Genomic DNA, 23,060 nt, shown 5'->3' with positions numbered 1-23,060 from the left:
TATTGAGGAAAAGATTTACAATCCAATAAGCACATATATGTTTAACATGTCTAAAAATTGTATTAATATGTAATAATACATTTTTTAGACGTAAAATGTGTCTTGAACTTACTGGGAGAGCAGTGGAGGAAAAGGTTTTCCTTTTTTTTTGAGATTTTTTGTTTTTTGTAAAAAGTTTATATTTAGATCTCTTGACTGGTCATGTGACACTTGCCAAATTAATAATAAAACGTGTCTTCTACAATGTAAGTTTTAATTGACTTTTTGTTTATTATATAAGTATGACTATATTACTAGTTTAATACTAATAGACAGAAAAGTTATTTTAGGTTTTCCGTGTAATTTTGTTTAACTTCTCAGTATTATAACCATTATCTTATCTTTGTCTTTGTTCTAATGAAAAGAACACTAGTTATCCTCCCCAATTAAAAGAAGTGAAAATAACTTTCAAAATAATTCTTAAAAAAAATTTGAAGTTTAAGAGTGAAATGCTGCTTTGGAAAAATGTTTATAAAATATAGTTGAACATGACTTAATCAATTAATTTGCTCACTCAATTTAACTCAATTAAGTTCAATCAAACTCCATTAGTTTGACTCAATCAAACTCAAAGAGTTTGATTGAGTCAAATGTTTAATTTGAATTGTTTGTGCAGATTTTATTTCATCTTTGAGCAGTTTAACTATTTTTTTTTTAAAAGTTAATTGAAAGCAAAAAGAATGATTCAAAAAGTGAAAAAAAAAAACCTTTTGAAGTGGAAGAAACTCGACTTTGAAAATAAGCCAATGATCTTACAATTTCAAGAAGAAATGTTCAGAGCATTTTTAAAAATAGCTTAGGTTTAAAAATGTATAAGCATGTATAACTGTCAAATTGGTAGGAATAGTTGAGAGTTTGATAAGCTAATATGGTTTGTTTAGAATTTAGCCAGAAGACATAACTCCTTCAGTTATTATTATTATTATATTGGATAATGGCACTGTAAATCTTCAACATATCAATGAAGTACATCTTGTGGCTCAAAAGTATGGAACTAACGTGATACAAGATGATTGAATGTTCTAGATCACCTCATTGTAGTTAGTCAGCCTTTTCAAAATCTTTATAAAACACTCACCCAGTTCTCTGCAAGGTTGATTATCGGTCAAGTAGAATTGCTGAAACTTGCGCTAATATGTTGTACTGATCTTGAAGCCTTAGTTGACTCACTGTATGAAATACAAGTTGCTTGCAACAGTTTTCATTATTTTTTACCATTTGCTCAAGACATCTGCCAACCTCTAACAGCAATAAAGCTTATTAACCCCAAGTCTTGGATGACACCATTTATTAAAAGCCTTATTAAAGAGTGTCAGCAACTTTTTTTTCTCTAGGCACTACAACAAGTGGAAAGTAGTATAGCCAATCAAGTCAGTAAATTAATAATTGCTAATTAATTACTAAAAGAGAATGAATTCTTAACAGGTGATTCTCCTCTGGTAAAACAGATTTTTGGGAAGAAGTCAATGTAGCATATAAAAGACATATCACCACCTTTATCTTTGAGACATTAGCAAACCAACTAAACAATCATTTTCAAAGTGTTTAGATTAGCAAGAAACAACATAACCTCATACTTTATCAACCAAGAAGCAACTTTTACCCTCCATTTTTACCTTTCATTTTTGCCCTTCATAACATTCTCAGCCAACTCAGCAAACTAAAGATAGGATTATCAGGACTAAGTGATCTTTCTCTGCCTTTACTCAAATCTGTTTGCTTTGAAATTGCCCAATCACTCTGTATCCAATTTAACCGCCTGATAGAAAACAGTTACCTACCTGACCAATGGAAATCAGCATACATAACACCGATTCCTAAAATATCTAACCCGCCATTACATCTTCCATTATCAATTTGCAATATATCTAATTTAATTATCCATCGGGCCAAGCACATATGGGTGTCAAACAAACAGTTTGGTTTCAGGATATTTGTTTCAAACAGTTTCCTTTCAGGGCGTTTTACAATGGATGCTATCATTCAAGTTATAGAGGACTGGGGTCATGCTAAAGACAATAACAAATCAATTTTTGCAATAATCTTTAATTTTTCAAAAGCATTTGATCTTGTCAGTCATGACAAATTGCTAAAGTTAACTGCTAAACATAATGAAAATTCTATTTAGCTTGCTCCCTTTCTGGATTGCAGCTTATCTAACTGTCGCCAAAAATTAAAACAAATGATCTTACCACTGACTAGAAATGTATTTTAGCTGGTTTACTTCAAAGTAGTGTCCTTAGTCAGATCCTGTTCATTCTCTTTATTTCTGACATTATTTTCCCAACTCAAACCATTCTCCAAAAAAATCCAGCTCTGATCCAGCAATTCTGATTCACTCCCAACAAGGCTGCAAGCAACCACTATTAAGTTGGGAGTTACTAGAAAAAAAAATAGAGTTATAAAGCTAGGAAATGGTTGACAGAAGACTTGAAAAGTTGTAGATTGTAAGAGTCAGGCAAACATGAAGATGGGAGAGAGTTCTAAAGGGTTGAAGTTCCATTCCCACCATGTCCCTGGTAGTAGAGCACTCAACTTGTTTCTCCACTGTTGGTCAAGCTTTGTGTTTTGGAATTATAGAGTTGAGAGAGGTTGTAACCACAATCAAAGTAGCCTCCTTGACTGCAGCGGTCTTCATGGCCTTGGGGAGTGAATTAACAAAAACAAAAAAAAGCACGCAGGGACACATACAGTAAACAAATGAGACTTTGCTCAATGACAAGTCAAGCGAAAATCCATTGTAGATGGTCTGTAGTCAATGGAATGAAACTTAAAAGCTCTAAAATCATTAGAATTAATCCAAGGTGCTCCAAAATTCAAGCTATAGTTTCTCGCATACTCAACGATACTGAGTTTGAAATAGTCAACAGCGACAAATACCTTAGAATCATGCTCAATAAGAATCTTGATTAAACTAAACAATGGAAAAAAGTGCACAAAAATATAAAATCAGCACCATATCTACTTAAATGCCTTATGCAAATCCGGCACACTCAGCTCATCCTTCTAAAACTCGGCAGATTTTTTGCTATTAGACACATGATATATAAACAGATTCCTATTTTTTGAACACTGCAAAGACCACCGCTTTGAACACTGCAAAGACCACCGCCTATTAACAATCTTTTATTCGAAAATACCTTTGTATTCTTCATGATGGTGTCGTGTTCTTTACCTTCCATTAAAATATTGGGAGTTCAGCTCCCTCTTATTATTACTATTATTACTATTACTATAATTTGTTTCAATTTTGTTATCTTATACTATTATTTTTATCATTATTATTATTATTATTATATTGTTTTAAAATTGTCAAGTAAAATAAATATTTTGTTGTTGTTGTTATATTGTATATGTATATGTATATGTTATATTGTTGTTATTATACTGAATGTATATATATATATATATATATATACATATATATATATATATATATATATATATATATATATATATATATATATATATATATATATATATATATATATATATATATATATATATAATGAAACACAGTGTTAAATGGAAAAAATTTTTGTTAAGTGATTTTCTACTAATATATATAATTGCTCTGTTCTTTTAAGAACATTGAGCACTCTATTGTGTAAAATGCTTTTTAAAGTTGTATAAATATGTATATATATATATATATATATATATATATATATATATATATATATATATATATATATATATATATATATATATATATGATATATATATATATATATATATATATATATATATATGTATATATATATATATATATACAGTATCGGACAAAACATGGTGGACAAACTCAAATTTAGAACAAAAGTTGATCAAAAACTAAAATAAACTAGTAAAACAATTGTACATATTAAATTTTAAATAGTTTATTATGTTCTTAACAAAGTTTAAAACGTTTGAATTATAATAAGAATCAAAAAAAAAATTTATAACACATTTTTCTCAACAAACTAAATTTTTCCTTGGACAAAACAAGGTGGACAAATCAAAACGATACTTTTTTTATAAGATTTCATTGTCTTTATTCAATTTACCGTATTCTTTTGTTTTCACTTTTATCATAACATTACTCTAAAATAATAAAATAGATTTTGGAACGTCTGACCGATTATTTTTTCAATTTAATTAAAAATAAATTTATCTCGTGATATATTACGCATATTGCAACTTAAAATGGCTTACGACAAATTAGGAAGTGTTTTACGTGAAAATATTATAAAAGATTTTAAAAACGTCAAGCTGAAATTTATAGAAACCATAATATAGCTAAATCGACTGTAAGCAAAACTGTCAAATTATTTGGATTTCGTGACTGCTATAAAATAAACCATCAGGGCGGACGTCCGAGAAAAACATCACAAAGACTAGATCGAATAATTGTTAAAAAGCTTTAAAAAAATCTATTTTTATCATCCACAAAAATAACCAAAAAACTTGAACTACAAATCTCTAATCGCACTGTCCGACGATGAGCTAACGAAGCAAAGTTGTTCTCGAATGCCTGACAAGAAACCACTAATTTCTTTTAAAAATAGAAAGCTAAGACTTGCGTTTGCCAACGCACACCAAAATTGGACTGTAGACCAGTGGAAAAACATACTTTTTAGTTATGAATCAAAGTAAAACCTTTTTGGAAGGGACGTCAAAAAGCGAGTCTAAAGACAAAAGAACACCAGATTCAATACTAAATATACCGATAAGAGTATTAAGCATGGAACGTCTGCTATGGTTTGGGGATGTTTCTCAGCACTAGGAACTGGTTCTATTCATAAAATTAATAGGATTAGGGACCGTTTTGTTTACAAAGATATAATGGAAGATGTAATGTTACCACATGCTGAATAGGAAATGCCCCTAAAATGGATTTTTTTTAACAGGACAATGATCCAAACATACGTCGAAAATTGTAAAACAATGGTTCAAGGACAAGAGCATCACCATAATGGAGTGGCCTGCACAAAGCCCTAACTTAAATCCCATAGAAAATTTCTAGGAAACAATTGACAATAAGATTGAGTGTGCAAATGTGAAGACTAGTGAAGAGTTATTTGAACAAATTGAGAAGGCCTGGCAAGAGATTGATATGAGAATTGTTGACTCATTAATTGAGTCTATGCCTCAAAAAATGAAAGCAGTAATTAAAAGTAAAGGTAGTCATACCAAATATTAAATTAATTTTTGAAGTTTTTTGGAAAATAAAAACTTACTTTTTGAAATTTTTTGAATTTTCAATCGATTTTTTGAATGTCCACCTTGTTTTGTCCAAAGAAAAATGTAGTTTGTTAGGGAAAATGTTTTATAAAACTTTTTTGTGATTTTTAGTATGATTCAAAAGTTTTAAACTTTGTTAACAACATAATAAACTACATAAAAAATAATATGTTCAATTGTTTTACTAGTATTTTTTAGCTTTTGATCAACTTTTGTTCTAAATTTGAGTTTGTCCACCATGTTTTGTCCGATACTGTATATATATATATATATATATATATATATATATATATATATATATATATATATATATATATATATATATATATATATATATATATATATATATATATATGTATATATATATATATATATATATATATATATATATATATATATATATATATATATATATATATGTATATATATATATATATATGTATATATATATATATATATATATATATATATATATATATATATATATTAGGGATATGACAATTTTTAAAGACCCTATCCCCATGTTGTTTTTTGGGGAGTTTTAATGCAAGGATCAAGAAAAATCCAATGGCAAGTGTCAACATTAAAAAAATGTCACCCCCTTATTCAAATTTATAAAAATATATACAATTATACATTGTACAAAATGATTTTTTTTAATCAGAAATACAAACATACAGGTTTTAGTGTTCATTTGTCAAAAGAAATTTAATGTTAATTTTTTCAATGCTTTTGCAAAATGGAAGTAAATCCTGCAGAACTTTAACTGCACGTTCAGCACAAATGTTTGATCTTTGAGTTGGGATTGGAGACAGCTCAACCGACCAAAAAGTCCTTAAACGGCTGCCAAATTATTGTAGTTATCCTGATTATAAACCTGACCAGAAAACCAGATGCCACTCCACGTGCCACTAATAAAATCACATGATGACTGACCTTCGGCTGACTGTCAAAATTCTGGAAGTAAAATATAAGCTAGCAAAGCATAGATTGCTCGGCTATTCCATCTTGCATTGCTTATATTTGACAAAGTTCTGAAATTTACTTTAGGGAAGCATCCTGTTTTCTTAAACTGTCTGTAACAGGTGATCAAGTGATGAAGGAAAGCCATATCATCTCTCCAAACAATTTCTTCTTCTTCCTCCAGAGCATCTCCAGAATTGTCAAAAGATGCTTTCAGTTGCTGGTACTCTTCTGTTATTCTGCTAATGAACCAATAATTGAGATTAGGCGAGGTTGTTGCTGCTTCAAAATAATCATTCATCACATGTTTTAGTAATGTATCAAGAACATGATGCTGGCATCCAATATAAAGAGGTTTCACTAATCCAAGCTTAACAAAATGCTTCTATAGTAGTGTGACTGCCCCAACAGATTTTCTTGTATTTGCAGAGCTTGTATCAGAAATTATTAACTTAATTGCAGGCCATAGCTTATATTCATCAAGTACAGTTTTAATTCCATTGAATATTGTTTCATCTTTTCCATCGATCAGTGCAAGAACTGCTAGTTTAACTTCTCTATTTTCATTTTTTAGAACTACAACCTGGTACTCTGTATTCTTTATGTGCTTCCCATCAAAGTGCAAGCTCCAGTTTTCGTTTCTTAGAGTTTCAATAAAATGTTCTTTTAATTTTTCTCCTGCTTTCATTGTAGCTTTGTAAACACCACTTTGACTTGGAGTTGGAATAGAAATTCCATCTTTTGCAAGAGTTTTGTAGACTGTGTGTGCCTTTCTTGAACTCAGTTTTGCTTTTGTCATTAAATTTATTGCATAATCAGTTTTTTGTCTTTTACATGTTGTTGGAGCCTCTGAATCTTAAGAACCACTGTCAGAATCTTGTTTTTCTTCTTCAGTGCTAAAATGTTCTTATCCTTAGTAATCAACTTTAGTTTTCTAGGATGAACTCCTTGTGTATCTTCAATTGTGGTGCAGTAGCCAGCTCTACCATTTGTTGACATCTGAAGATTATAGAAGGCTTTATCTTCCTAGCACAACCATTCTCCATTTTCATCAGTTACGTTGAACAAGTTGGAAAAGTCTTGCGTTTCTGGTTTTCTGCTGTCTTTTTCATACTTGTTTAGTACATTCCCAATTTTTCTTTCCACTGTAGATTTGCCTTTTTGAATTGGAAGATTCAGTTTTTTCCATAAGATTTTTACTTCTTTGACCACTATCACAACTCTCTCCTGTCTACTTTTCACATTTGCAGCCAAACACTTAAATCTGTCCAGGATATGCTGTTCTGTTGGTATTTTGTTCATTTGATCAAGACTGTCAACAATCTTTGCATACTTTTTTGAATTCTTGGCTGTTTCAAACCTCACCAAATTTGATTCCCATAGTTTCTTATTCAAATCTGAAGGAAGGCTATTTTTAGACATCTTGATTATAGTCTTGTCGAATTATAATTTGAGTGTAAATTTAATTATCTACAAACAAACAAATCTTATGAGTTTAGGTTATCAAAAGAAGTTTATAAAATATCAAAAGTCAGGTGATGATAACAAATATAATATATAATATGAAAGATTATGTAATAAGAATGCATACATTTAGCAAATTCACACCAGCAATAAACTGAAGCTGTGATACCTTAAACTGTACTGTATCTAACAATAGATACACTATGAGTCATAAAAAAACATGCCACTGAACTTATTGCAATAACTTTTCTCATTGTGAACCGATTTTAAAAATGGTGTCTTCTTTAAGTAGAGAACAAGAACAATACTTGACTAATATAAAATATTACTTTTTAAATTCTTTTTTATTGTCTCAACCTAGAATTTTAAACTAATTTTAACTTCTATATAAGAAATCAGACAATTTTTCTGTTGTTGAAGTTTGGAGTGTTTGTGTACAGTCAGTTTTTAGAATTGGGTCGCCATCAGACGAATGTTTTTCTGCAATTCAATTCTTAACAAAACCTGAAATTTTGTTAGGCATCAGACCAAATTTGACAAAGTTATGATAGAAAGTTCAGTGGCATGTTTTTTTATGACTCATAGCGTAGATGGGATAAAACGGTTTTCAGCTTAGGGGGGTGAACTTTTTTAAGATTTAACACTTTCAAATGGTATTTCCAGTTTTAAAATGTAATTTCTCCACTCATAGTGGCATGGGAAACCAAAAATTGCCAAAAAAATTTTTTAGTCATACCTCTAATATATATATATATATATATATATATATATATATATATATATATATATATATATATATATATATATATATATATATATATATATATTATTCAGATCTTTTAAATAGTTCAAACTATTGTTTAAAACTCAAATGATAACTGAGCAGTTTAAATTATATATTTTATTAAAAGTATAATTTATCATTTATATAAATGTTGCAAAAGTTAAATATTTAACTTTTGCATCGAGAACAATTTCAATTAGTTACATTTTTTTTAATACATTTTAGCAAAGCCTGGATTTGAATCCAATATGGATGAAGCTAAGGAGCTAGCAACACAAATCAGTTTTAAGGTAAGTTTTCAAAGTTTTAAAGGTTTTAAAACAACTTACAGTTGTTAAGTATTTTGTCTTGATCGATTAAAAATTCAAATGTTAGATTGTTTCGATAGCTTTTGAAGTTTTTTGTTTTGTTACATTTATTTTAGGGAGAAGCAGAAAAGTTGAGTGAAAGCAAATCGTCGGAGTTAAACGAAGCATCGCCGTCTAATAAGCCTTCAACGAATATACCTGCTTCTACTCCAGAATTACGGCAAAGAAAACCCATTTTCACTACAAATCAACCGCATGTAGAAGTTGTGCATCGAAGAAGCTTATTTTATGTTAGTGTAGACTATTTTACTTTAGGTATGATGTGGATTATTGCAGCTGTCTTAGTTGTGCTTGTTGTGCGACGCTTAGCGATGGAAAAGGAAAATGTGACAGGTGGTGTGTGAAAGTTGTTAGATTTGTCACAACAGAAAAAAAATTAGAATTACAATGAAATCATTGATCTTTTCCTCGCGAATTTTGTATCGTTATTTTTTTAAACAATTTTCACTCACACGTTTTATTCATTTTGTCTATAATGTTTTTGCTGCATTTGATTAAAATTATTTCCTTTCAATTTTCTAGAAATCCAGAAGTAAGGAATCCTTTTGTTAGTTTATATATAAATATATATATTATTTTATTTCAATTACCCTCCCAAAGGCCACTACACTCGAGGAAGCTACTTTAGTTGTGATTACAACCGTCTCTCAACCCTATCACTCCGTAACACAAACCTTGACGAACAAGGCTCCTGCGCGGTGAAACATGTTGAGCGCGGTATATATATATATATTATATATATATATATTATATATATATATATTATATATATATATATATATATATATATATATATATATATACATATATATATATATATATATATATTATATATGTATATATTATATATATATATATATATATATATATATATATATATATATATATATATATATATATATATATATATATATGTAAAAAAACAATGATGCACCACGGTGGTACAACAATAAGTAAACATTTACAGTACAGTAACAATTGATAGTGCAACACATATCTAGTATATTTGTAAACAACTATTGTACATAAATTACACTAAGATCTAATACAGGACTTACAATAAAAGTGTTTTAGTATCATAAACTTATATTTTAAAAAATGCATGTTTGTTGTTGTCAAATTAAATAAGGTATTTTCTTTTTTTTAAATTTTTTTCTTTAATTTAATATAAAATTTCAATTAACATATTTTTATCTAAACATTTCTAAATATATTAAATTCTAAATATAGGGTTGGTTACTTAAATTAAACATTTCAAAATGCTGTGTTATTCATTATGGTAAAACCAATCCTATGTATAGTTACTTTTTGAAAAATAACCAAGATATAAATGAAAGCCTAAGAAGCTCTACTAAAGAGCGCGATTGAGGAATCATTTTTACATCTAACCTCAAATGGAGCACACATATTCAATTAGTTGTCTCCAATTCTTTACAAATTCTTGGTATGCTAAAAAAGACATTCACCATCATTGTTGAAAAAATGCCTCTCAAATTTTATAAAGTGTTTATAAAACCACACCTTATATGTGCAGTGTCGGTTTAGTATTTAAAAACTAACGTAGTTTTGGTTAAATCTGTTCAATGTAAAGCAACAAAATGGGCTTTAAGCTTGAGAAATCCTCAATACTACGTATGACTAAAAAGACGACCTTGAGTTTTGGCACCGACTTAACCAAATTTTTAAACTAAAACATCGATTATGTATAATTAATAATATATATCAACCTAAATTTATTAACTCCTTGTCATTTGCTCACCATCTTAAAATAAGGCGTGAACATGTTCCAAACTTTCTTCCAAGATATAACCAATTATATAATAGATCAGCAAAATACTGGAAATACTGGCTACAACTATAATAATAATAATATATTTCTAAATATACATTTATAAATATACTAAATTCATTAATAGTCAAATTTTGATTTAAACTAATTTATTTTGTTTTTTTTATTTAATAAAGAAATAAGAAAAAAATAAATTAAAATGACAAAAAAAAAATTTACAGTCGTAACTTGAATAAAATTATTTACATGACCGGAGCAAGAAGGAGACAAGTTTAGTTTTATTACCAAGCCCCAAATTGTCATTAACATATTTAGTTGCTAAAAATCTATTAGTTAAAATCAAATAAAAAGCCCCGATCAAGGCATAGGGGTCGCCCATAAAGTATATACGCTTTTTTTTCGCCCATCCTTTCCCCTGCATTTTGCCATACGCTTTTTTGAGTACCCTCTACCACCCTAAAAGTACTTACGCTATTAACATACTCAACATTTTATGATATGTTTTTTAATTTAGTGTCTCCAAACTTTCTTAATTGACCTACTGTCCCCTCCCCCTCTCATATACGCCATTTGCAGGCCCCCTCTTCCTCATTGAGCGTACGTACTTTATGGACGATTCCTTACCGACTGGTGGTTTACTAACGAAATCACCAATTATCCTTATTTCTGCTTTTCTAGATATTTGTTTTAAATAAAGGATTCCAACTATTTGTGGATATTTTCACTCTATTTTCATGGTTAGGAAGTATAAGACCTTTTCTAATATTTTGGTTTGTTGAGGCCTACTTGATTTCGATTTCACTTTATGTTCTTCTTAATTTAACTTAGCTTTCTTGATTTAATTGCAAGAGTCTTTGAATGTGACCAATTAAATATGTCATCACATTCTCGACCGTATTCGTTTACTCTGGATGCATCCTACTTTTATTTCATATATTTTTTGTGACTTTTAAACTTTATGCATATACAGAGGTGTCCCAAAAGAGGGGGTCGTGGGGTGTATATCCCCCTACGAAATTTGTTCGTCAACAAAATAGACACACATACACACACAAACCAATATTGGAATTTATTTATTTAGCTTAATTTTGCGACTATTTTATTAAACTCAAACAGGGAATAATTCGACTGTGAAAACTAATTATTAATATTCTATATTAACTTAATTTGGTAGTTACCTTCACAATTCAGCATCGTTAATTTGTAAAGGAATTATTAATAGTTGTACACACAACATGCCGTAACCTCATCAGAATTGTAATTTAATGCTATGATTTCCAAAAACCAAAAGATATAAAAAACATTTTTTTTTTTTTTTTTTGATAATATTATGAAGATGACATCACAAAGTGTAAATGGTAGATGGTTAAAGTGTAGGTAGTAGATAATAAAAGTAACCACACTTGTATAAGTTAGAAGGTTTTCTATATTAACCATACTTGTGCAGGTGACGGTTCCAGGAATTTTTGGGGAAGGAGGGGTTGGGGGATGTTGAAAAGTTTTTGTATTTTGTACCACATTTGATCTCCTAAAAAAATTTCTGAGATAAAGGGGGGGGGGGGGATAATTATGATACTATAACAAAGCGATTATCACGGTTCAGGTTCAAAAAAAAAAGAGGTTCTTTAGATAAAAAAAAATGCTATAATGAGCGACATCCTAACTTTAACCACATACAAGTAGGGTTGCCAGACGGGCAATCCTTTGTCCTCTGTATGGCAGGCAAAGTTGAAAGAATTTAAAATGTCCGGCTTATTTGATATTTTAAATTTTTTATTTTTTCATATGCTTTTTTTTACGTATATTTCAATATTTAAACTTAGATTTTCTTAAAACTGCGTAATTTTTAAAGTTCTTAACTTTTCTCAAAACTGATTATTTTTCGAAAACTTTTGTTGTTCTATAAAACGACAAAAAATTAAAAAACTCGAAAAAGTAAAGATCTGTTCTTTTTAATTAAAACGTTTTTAACTCAGCACATTTTTTCTTAGTCAGTTTTCGCTTACGCTCTTATTGCAACTACAGCACTTAAATTTTATAAAGAAAGTTGCGACTTTCTTTATAAGTGACTTAAATTTAAGAGAAAATGCAAATTCTCGTGCACTATGAAAAATAAGCATTCATGATTTGCCGAAGGACGCAACGAGAATGAAGCAAAGTGTAAGATTTGTGATATATACTTGTCCGTCGCTAACAATGTAGCTACCAAATTTTAGAACGCCTTGTTAACTGCCATAAAAACCTAATCAAAGTGTAAGCGTCATCAAATAAGTTGACGTCCTTTTTCAACCTAAAACTCAAAAATGTTGCAGAAGGCCTGCGCAGCTAAAGCAACTTTGGCATTTCATATAACATTTTCATTTATAACATTAACAGATATTATACTTTGTTGCTTTTTCTCATCTGATATCATTACCGTGGCTTGAGCGTCTTAGTCCTTCCTCCCACCATTGCCAATAAAAAAGGCTATTAGGGTCCCAAAATCTTAATGTCCTCGTTTAGGCGACCGTGTATCTGGCAACCCTACATATAAGTATGTCTTGTAAATTAAATTTGTTCTTCTGCTAGAAAAGTTACATTTTCCAATTTTTTTTCAAAAAAGCGAGAAAGAGTATAAAGTCTTGCACCGAGGAAAAGTATAAAGTCTTGTTTAGGATTCATGCATAAACAAACATATACGTAACAATAAACCCAGTAACCTCACGTCATTTTAAAGCCTTCTTATAAACGTCTTTTAGATAAAAATTTGTTTAAAAACCTTTTTTAGACGTTTAGAGTTTCAAAATGTTTGAAAAGGTCTGCAAATTTTGTAACAGCATTCCAGAAGCTTTGGATTAATCAAAAGCTTCGCTTATAACACCCAAAAACTTCCGATATTTAAACAAAAACTTATCGGACTTATCGGGTTGCTGAAAAAAAATCAAAAAAAATTGTCCCCCACCCCTTACTTGATTCACCCCAAGGTTGGAGCATAAAATATGTTGGGTAAACTTAATTCTAGGCTTCGATTTGCCGTGGCGCAGTGGTTAGAGCGCATGTTTTAAAAGCAAGAGATCCAGGGTTTGAAGCCAGCTCTGGGCTTATTTTTGCGTCATTGGTAAGAAAGAAAGTGTAAACTTCCTAGTTAAATGCTCTTTCGCGGTGCTCCGCGACAAGACCGCTTGGTCTTGATAGAGCACTTAAAACAAAAAAATTTAAATATTTTTTTCTTTTCTAAATAACCTCATTTGACATTGGTATGAACAGACGTTAGGTGTGCTGTCCAACTGAACCAATCAACTGAACCAATTGAAAAGTAGTAATAAAAATAATTAGAACAGTTACTACCAGGGCTGCGGAGTCGGTAAACCGCTGTTCCGACTCCGACTCCGACTCTTTAACTTATCATGGACCGACTCCGACTCCGACTCCTCCAAATGTCACCAATTTGTAAAAACAAATTTACCGCGTTAAAATGTTAAGATTGCCTATTTCATCGCTATAATATAAATAATCCGACCACTTAGTGCTTTAAACAATATTTATTAGAAAACAATTTCTGAACTAAAAAATTTTCTGAACTTTTGTAAATAGATATACAATAACCTCTTATGCAGTCACTAATAAAATTATGAATTTGTCTTCAGAAATATTATTGCCTCCATCAGATCTTCCTTCATGGATGTCCTCAAATCTGATCTTATTATTTTTAGCGCAGAGAACAACCTCTTCACACTAACTTGAGTTGGTGGCAAGGCAGTAACTACTCGGGCAACTTCTCCGACCATTTCAGGATACATATCAATTGCTTGCAGTACTGTTACTTTTGATGAACGGTCAAATTGTTACACTACTTTTAATGCACATGAAAAACTGAGTTGAAATTTACTGGCAGTGTTATCTGATAGGGATGACTCTTTTTCCATGCGGGAACGCTTTGTACGGTCTTTATGGTCCAAATATTTCTCAAAATCAAAATCTTCATCAGGAGATGATGTTGAAGATGTAGCAGTATGACCCAATTCTTCTTGTTCCTGACAGTTCTGTAACTTGTTCATTCTTACAGCTATTTCAAACAGAGCTTCTTTTCCTTTAGTCAGCTGTTGATTATCAAGAAGTATCCGATGCATTGGGTCTACATAAACAGCTGCCAAAAGAATCTTATTTTCTAATAGTACTTTTTCTCTCTGTTTCATTGAAGCGGCTATGCCACTTGCAAATAACGCTCCTTTTTGAGACAGGCAAAACATCAAGTTTTTCCACTCCTTAAGGAAAATGTCTGGAGTTAAGTCCTCTCCTTGCAGTTTTTTAGTCACTGCAAATGGATGTTTTAGCAATTCTTTAAGCTCTTTCACCTGTTTCCATTGGCTTTTATGTAGCATCAATTGAGGATTAGCCAAGTCTACGAGAAAGGGTTTCAGTTCAACCAAGCGTTGAATCATTAAATAGGTACTTCCCCATCGTGTGACTTGATCAATAATTGCCCCTTTTCAAGCGCGTCTCTTCAAAATTGAGTCAACTTTAGGAGTTCTGGCTGCAGTAGCCAATTTTCTCAACTTTTCAATTAGTGCAGCAGCATGTCCTTCTTGCAGACCATCCCGTATAGCCAGCTGTAGCGTATGCATAGCACAGCGCATGTGATGAATGCGAAAACGTATCGACATCGAAGTTTCAACAAGCTCATCTAAACTGGCATGTTGCTGTTCATCTGAAGCAACTTCGGTTTGCTCCTCTGTCTCTATACTGTGTTCCTCTATTTCAAATATATCTGTTTTTCTGAAGTATGTATGTTCTTCTTTCCAGTATGTTCTTCTAGCTGCCTGAAATAAAGCTGGAGGAATTCGCTGGTGTGATGAGCTTTGGTGTCTTTTACTGCCAATGTCTTGGTAACTATTTCATTATTTTCACAAACAAATCGGACATTGATCGCAAAATAGTTCACTCTGTGACGTGTACAGCCGTCCATTTTGAGAAACACAAAGCGTCCTTTGAGAGGTTCTTTCAGTTCTTCTTTTTGTTTAAAAGCTTCTTCAATCACTAATTTTCTAATACTCTCACTCTCTCTCCAGAGAAACGCTAAGCTTGCGGGCCATTTCTCCATTAAGACCCATAAAAGCTGGTTTTGAAAATAATGATATAGGCAAAATTTGAGGGCTAGAGTTTGATACTTAAGCTTTAGACTGGCAGAACAAAAAATATTTTAATGAATAAATATATAAATTCGTATGAAATTTATGAAACTTTGAAAGATTTTTTTTAAGCTGGAGTCGGAGTTGGTATAATTTTTCCGACTCCGACTCCGACTCCGACTCCAGCCAAAAAGAGCTCCGACTCCGACTCCGACTCCACAGCCCTGGTTACTACACTTAATTGCAACATTTTCAATATCCTAAAATGTGAAAAATATTTCACTCTTCTTTGAGTTAGCAGTAAAAGCTTGTTTTTAAATATAAAAATACTTTTTTTAATTAGCTCATTTGTCGTTAAACTACTTTTACAATAAAAACAAAACACTAATAATAATTTACAATTAGAGTAATGAAAAAATTTCCTTTTTATTTAAAAAAAAAAGAAATCGAACTTAACGCTAATTAATGTGTACAGAGGAGATATTAATAGATCGTTTTTACAACTCATTACCAACTTATTCAACTATTTCGATTGGCCAGTTTTATATATATATATAAATATGTTTTGTTTAGAACGTTAAAAGTACATTACATATTTATAAATTTTTTTTCTACTTTTTAGTTTATTCTTTGTAAGCAGTGCGACAAACATTCAAGGAAATACTTACGTTTATAAAAAAGGTTTTTGCAACCTGGAAAAAAGTACCAAGTTAAAAGCAAAACCTGAATGTATGTTTTGTTTTTTGTGTTTTTTTTACAATAAGGCGCTTATATAATATTGTCGCAATGTTTAAAGTTTTGATAATAATTTTTTTTTTTTTTTTTTTTTTTGCAGAAAAATCATCTGATAATAATAAAAATGTAATTTTTTCTAATTAATTTTTTTATTTATATTTCATTGTTAGCTCTTATTTAATGAATTATATAATGACATAATACTTTTATTTCAAGTTGCAATAAGATTCAAATGACAATTATTAAAAAATAATTAATATAATTTGCAACTGGATTTTAAACAACTTACAGATCTTGGTTATACTTAGTTCTTCATAAAGATATTGTCGCCTAGTTTTATTTTGAGAGTATTAAGGCTTTTGGAGCTTGAAAAAAGGATCTGGACTTTGTATCTTATGTACTTTGTATCTTAGGACTTTGTATCTTATGTATTGTAGGTATTGTATTGATTCAAGTAATGAATTACAGTTAACAGTAAAGCAAAAGGTCAGGATATTAGATTAAATAATATTCAAAAAAAGTCTTTGGTCAATGATTCGCAAGTAGATTACTTTTTAATAATTATTTAATTAATTATAATTAGTTTCTTTTTTTTTTTTTTTTGCAGTTTTTTTGCTACGGGTACAAAATGCTGATACTTGGTTGCAGTAAAATAAAGTTGAAATAAAGTTGTACTCGAATTTAAAAAAGTAAAATATTTTATTTACAATATAATATTGGGGATGTTTTTTGGAATAGACTTCCATTGAGCCATCTGTTTTAAATGTAGGTGTGACTTGCATTACAAATTATCTTTGGCCGTCACCAATAAATAACAATCAATCAATATTTAGTATGTACATCGGGGGTTAGTTTAAACGTTTTTAGGATATTTTTATATACCGCTCCTGCGTATGTAAAAATTATTCAACTTACCCAACAAGGTTATGGTTGATCATAACGTACATAACAAGGTTATGGTTGGCTAATACATAATATAATTTCAAAATAATATTTGAATAAAAAAATCCAACTTATTCAATTTACGAACCATGTCTCAATAGCCTTTGTATATTTTGAAACTTTTATTCTTTGTTATATATTTATTTTATAAAAAAATAGCTTCTGACTGTTTTAAATACTCTAAGATTAGTATAAATCCAATCAAAGTCAAACGACCATCGTAACAACAAACATTGTACATATGTTGCTTGGAAACACCTGTTTGTTTGTTAGGTTTACTTTCCAAAAGGTAAGAAGTAATTGCATTATTAAATGCTTGCATCATTTTTAAAAGTTTTTTCATCAGATTTTTTTGTACTTATAATTTTGATAAAAGTGCTGTAGTTCTGAGTCGTTTATTCACTGAACCTCAAATGCCCTCTTCCCCCTCCCCTCCCCTCCCCCCACCCTTTTTGATAAATCAATTTAAGGATTCTTTCTAATAAATCAGTTATACCCTTTCCAAAAGGTGACCAAACTGGTACCGCAAACTCTAACAGTCCAACATTTTTAACTTTTGGTTGCACAAAAGAAACATAAAGTATTCTCTAGAGTTTTATATTTCAAAAAAACGAATTTTTTGTATTGAAAAAAAGACGTTTATATAATTCAAAAATGAAATATTGATAAAACGTTTAGAGCTTGTCGACAAATTACGTCACGCAATTGTTGACCATTTTAGACCCCTCCTCCCCATCCTTCCTCATCAAAATATCGTATCTCTTTAGTAACAAGTTCCATATGAATCGCCTCATGAATGAACCCTCCCTAAAGCGTGACGTAGTTTATGGTCGACTCTTTATATATTTATATCAGAATATTTCTTTAAATTTCAAATTTTTTGATGCTTAAATATATATATATATTTATATATATGTATACATATATATATACAGTATGCGACAAAAGTGTTTACATGTTTTTGAAAAATATTCTTTTTTAAAATAAATGATTGAAATACATGTTTATATATCAATATATATATACCAATTAAAGGTAATTCATTGTAGTTTCATGTTTTGAGCGTGAATTTAAATGAATGAGAAGTGTTTATAGCAAATTATTTATTGAAACAAAATGTCAGATGTAAACAGTTTTGTCGCGATTTATGCTATTATTAATTTTAATGCGAAATTAATACTTTGTGGCTATATTTTTAATTTGTTTAAACAAAACACATCTCAATTAGTAATAAACGGTTTATTTAAACTTAAAATTCGCAATGTAAACAACAGAAAAATTATAATTGAAAGAATGAAGAAAGTGTCGAAAGAAATTGAAAATTTAGCTGTTCAGAAGCTTAAATCAGGATTGTCTCTTCGTGAGATAGGACGAGAACTTAATATATCTTATTGTTTAGTCTATAAAATTAAGTTGCGAAACGATATAGAGGAGAAATGCAACAAAAATGGACGCAAGAAAATTTTCACTACTCGAGATCAGAGAACAATTTCTAGATTAATCATGACAAATAAAGCAAAATCAGCACACGATGTAAAGAAACAATTAAATAATGCTAAAGGTACAGTGGTAAGTACTCGAACAGTGCAGAGAGAACTCAAGAGAATTGGATTCAAGGCAAAAAAGAAGATCAAGAAACCACTACTAACACCGAAATATCGTAAACAACGATTGGATTTTGCAAAGAAATATGAAAACTGGACTTTTGCTGAGTGGAGTAAGGTGATTTGGACAGAAGAAAGCAAGATTAACTTGATTGGCTCTGATGGCATTCGATATGCATGGAAAAAAGTTGGAGAAGGAATTTCTGATCGTGACTTTATTCCAACAGTAAAATATGGCGGCGGAAAGTTGTTGTTTTGGGGATGTTTCTCTTCGTCTGGTGTTGGTAAAATCGTAAAAATTGATGGAATAATGGACGCGAAACATTATATTGACATTTTAAACAATGGCTATTTGCCTATTTTACGCGGATGGCGAAAGCAAATTCGTTCGACACTTTTTATGCAAGACAATGATCCAGAGCACAAGGCAAAAATCACATCAGAATTCCTAAATTCGAAGAAATTTAAGATTCTAGAGTGGCCTGCGCAAAGTCCCGATCTTAACCCGATCGAGAATCTTTGGTCTATTGTGAAGAATCGAGTTTATAATTATGAAACAAGAGCAGCCAGTCGACAAGAATAATGGGAACGAGTTGAGTATGTTTGGAGTTCGATAACTGTTGAAGAATGCAAGAAGTTGATTGGTAGCATGCCTGCGAGAATTGCAGCAGTTATTAGAAGTCGTGGAGGCTACACAAAGTATTAATTTCGCATTAAAATTAATAATAGCATAAATCGCGACAAAATTGTTTACATCTGACATTTTGTTTCAATAAATAATTTGCTATAAACACTTCTCATTCATTTAAATTCAGGCTCAAAACATGAAACTACAATGAATTACCTTTATTTTGGTGTATATATATTCATATATAAACATGTATTTCAATCATTTATTTTAAAAAAGAATATTTTTCAAAAACATGTAAACACTTTTGTCGCATACTGTATATATATATATATATATATATATATATATTTATATATATATATATATATATATATATATATATATATATATATATATATATATATATATATATATATGTTGGTAAATGTTGCTGACAAAATAAGCAACATTTACCAAATTACCCCAGAAACTCATCAAAAAATACTGCGTGATAATATTTCTAATATTTATACAAAAACACTAAATAAACTGCCTTGTAGGCTACTAGTACCTTCAAAAAGTGAACTAGGGCACGTTAGTAAAATAAAACTAGACAAAATTATTAACTCTTTTCGGAAAAAATTAGGTTTACATCAGTGGAAAAATACTACTCATGCTGTAGATTGGTTTTCTAAAATTAACAATAAAAATGAATGCACATTTATACAATTTGATATTATTGATTTTTACCCCTCAATTACAGCAGAAATTTAGATAAAACAATAGAATTTGGAAAATCCCATTTAGAACTTACTGAGGACACTATCCGTATAACTAAGCACTCCAGAAAAACTTTACTCTATTTTAATAAGGAAACGTGGAAGAAAAATCCACGCACAAATGCGTTGATGTAACAATGGGAAGTTACGACGGAGCAGAAATTTTCAAATTTGTAGGTTTATATATTTTAAATACCCTAGCTAAAATAATCCAAATTAATCAATTAGGTCTTTATCGCGACAACGGTTTAATAATAATGCATAAAAAATCAGGACCACAACTCGATGAAATTAGAAAAGATATTATTAAAATTTTTAAAAACATTGGCTTCCAAATTGAAATAAACATAAATTTAAAAATAGTGAATTTTCTTGATGTCACATTTAACCTCTCAGAAAGTTCCTATAAGCCCAACAAAAAGCCTAATGACGAATTATTGTTATCATTGACAAATATATACACATATATGTATATATATATTTGTATATATATACATATATGTATATATATGTGTGTATGTATATATTTTTTTCTGTATATTAGTTATGATAAATATAAACAATTAGATTTTTATTTAGGTTATGGATTTAGATATACATGATTTAGCATGCAGATATCAGTTTTCATATTCTGCAATAGAATTGCACGGAATTATGGCTCTTTATATGGAAAGATTGCAGTGGTTTATGATTTTCTTAATTTTTATTCCAAACTTGATAATAATTATATCGCTGTATGCTTCAAGCAAAAAACTTTTTTTTCAAGAAAAACTTGTGATGCTATTATCTGTTGTGGACTTAAGTGTAGCAATCATTTTAACCCCGCTTAAAATACATGTTACAGCAAACTTCAACAATTTGAAATGCTTACAAATTGCTACAGTTGCATTTTGGCATTTGTTTCCCACCATGATTTCTAGTTTTGTTGTTATTGTTATATCAGTTGAACGTTATTTCACAGTTGTGCATAACAAAATCTGGCATAAGATTAAAATCAAAAACATTTATTTCATGTATGTTTTATTTTTACTTTCCATTGGTAGCTTCGCATTAAGTTTGTGGTTTGCATTAGCTATTGAGATGAATTTATTTTCAAATTTACCTTATATCTACTCGTCTATAGGATTTGTAACATTGTTTTATCTTATATTTGCTGTGCTCACAAACATCTTGTTGTTAATTGGTACTAAGAAGATACTCAAGAGTAGTGATATTAATGTTCAACGAAATATAATGGTTGGAAAAAAGCTCAATAAAACAATTATGTTGATATCAATAGCACTTGTTGTATTGTATTTACCTTCGGTTGTTGCAATGGCAATTTTAGTTGCATCGATGAAAACAGGATTTGGATTATTAGCGAAAATCAGTCGTATATTGTTGAGTTGGTCGCTTCTATTTTCCCAAACGAATTCAATGATAAATTCTTTAATATATATATTTAGAAGTCAGAAAATTTTAAACTATTTACGTATTCAACTGGTAAATATTTTTAGAAAGAGGTGTACTTAATGATTATTTAGGTTTTGTGGAGGTTTTGTATGTAATAAATGTGTAAAAATAAAGCTTTGAAAATAAACACACATTAAGTGTACACAACATCAATATTAGCAATATTTTGATAAATGCTGGAAATGCTGCTTGCGCTACATAAACAACTGCTTACTGTAAATAATTTATTGCTTTAGATTATACATTTTATCTATACATTAATAATTGCTTGCTTTATATAAATTATTGGTAGCTTTACATAATTTTTTTCTTTGTTTTATATAAACCATTGACTGCTCAATATGAGTTCTTATTTATTGTATGTTTTTTCTCTGCCTTACATAAGTTTTAGCTTATTGTAAATAAATTATTGTTTGCCGTATTTTAAACATAAGTTAAAGTTTCTTGAACAGAAATTATTGCTAATAACTAAAAAGTAAAACTGGTTTGCTTATTAACATTTTTTTTTCTTAATCTAACGTTGCGCTAAGATAATTTTGACTTGAGGGTAGGTAAATGGTCTAGTTCAGTAAAATATCAAACCTGAATACAATATAAAATATTCGAGTTTTCAATATGATTTTAAATTGTTAAAGTTAAGAGGAGCGATTAAAATTGGAAGAACACTTTTTTTAAAACCCTATAATAAAAAGATTCGTTAAGCTAATAATTAGTTTTCGATGCATATTTATTCTCTTTTAACAAATCAAAAAGATTTTCAAAGGTAGGAAAAACACGTTATGTACTATCATTTCTCTAAAGAAAATATCTAATGTAAACTTTTTTTTAGTTTTATTTAGGTGCCCCAAGAAGTCCATGCGGTCTTATCAAAGAGCACCGCGGATGAGCATTTATTTGGAAGTTCACGCCTCCTTCTTAACCGATGTCGCAAAACCCAGAGGTGGAGTTTGAACCGGGGATCCTTTGTTTCTGAGGCAAGTGCGCTTTTTTAGGTTTTATTATACAGACCGATTGGAGTCTAAAATAATCAACTTTAAAATCCAGGATTAATATCTAAAGAGTTTTTCTAAATTTGAAGTTCTTGTACAATGTATACATTTTTCATGTATAAAATATAAATTTGGCATATGCAAATGGACTCTTCAAAACACATACTTTTCGTGATTTAATAAAAAAAAAACGTTTCAGTTGGCAAATTTT

The 23,060-nt window shown here is 29.8% G+C and overlaps 2 protein-coding genes across 7 annotated transcripts in view; both read left to right on the top strand.

Annotated features, from left to right (window-relative positions):
- The window catches only part of LOC100204107 (ubiquitin-conjugating enzyme E2 J1), a 33,040-nt gene extending 23,748 nt beyond the window's left edge, over positions 1-9,292 (top strand). For all 3 annotated transcript variants that reach the window (XM_065796131.1, XM_065796133.1, XM_065796132.1), the window contains 3 exons: positions 187-245; positions 8,699-8,763; positions 8,898-9,292. In XM_065796131.1, the coding sequence (XP_065652203.1) occupies positions 187-245; positions 8,699-8,763; positions 8,898-9,185 (412 nt within the window). In that variant the 3' untranslated portion in view covers positions 9,186-9,292. The remainder of the gene's footprint in view (positions 1-186; positions 246-8,698; positions 8,764-8,897) is intronic.
- Positions 9,293-16,315: 7,023 nt separating this feature from the next.
- LOC136079769 (uncharacterized) lies at positions 16,316-22,124 on the top strand. Of its 4 annotated transcripts, XM_065796127.1 has the most exons (3): positions 16,316-16,467; positions 16,911-16,959; positions 20,988-22,124. In XM_065796127.1, coding segments are annotated over exons 1-3 (984 nt in total). In that variant the 5' UTR covers positions 16,316-16,465; the 3' UTR covers positions 21,921-22,124. The 4 variants fall into 4 exon arrangements, with proteins under 4 accessions (XP_065652199.1, XP_065652201.1, XP_065652202.1 ...); XM_065796129.1 differs by lacking the exon at positions 16,911-16,959; XM_065796130.1 differs by lacking the exons at positions 16,316-16,467; positions 16,911-16,959 and adding an exon at positions 17,079-17,162.
- Positions 22,125-23,060: the final 936 nt, after the last annotated feature.

The sequence above is a fragment of the Hydra vulgaris genome, chromosome 04 (genome assembly GCF_038396675.1).
Source record: "Hydra vulgaris chromosome 04, alternate assembly HydraT2T_AEP".
Taxonomy (NCBI): domain Eukaryota; kingdom Metazoa; phylum Cnidaria; class Hydrozoa; order Anthoathecata; family Hydridae; genus Hydra; species Hydra vulgaris.
The sequence above is the reverse complement of the archived record's forward strand: the minus strand, read 5'-3'. Positions and strand labels throughout refer to the sequence as shown.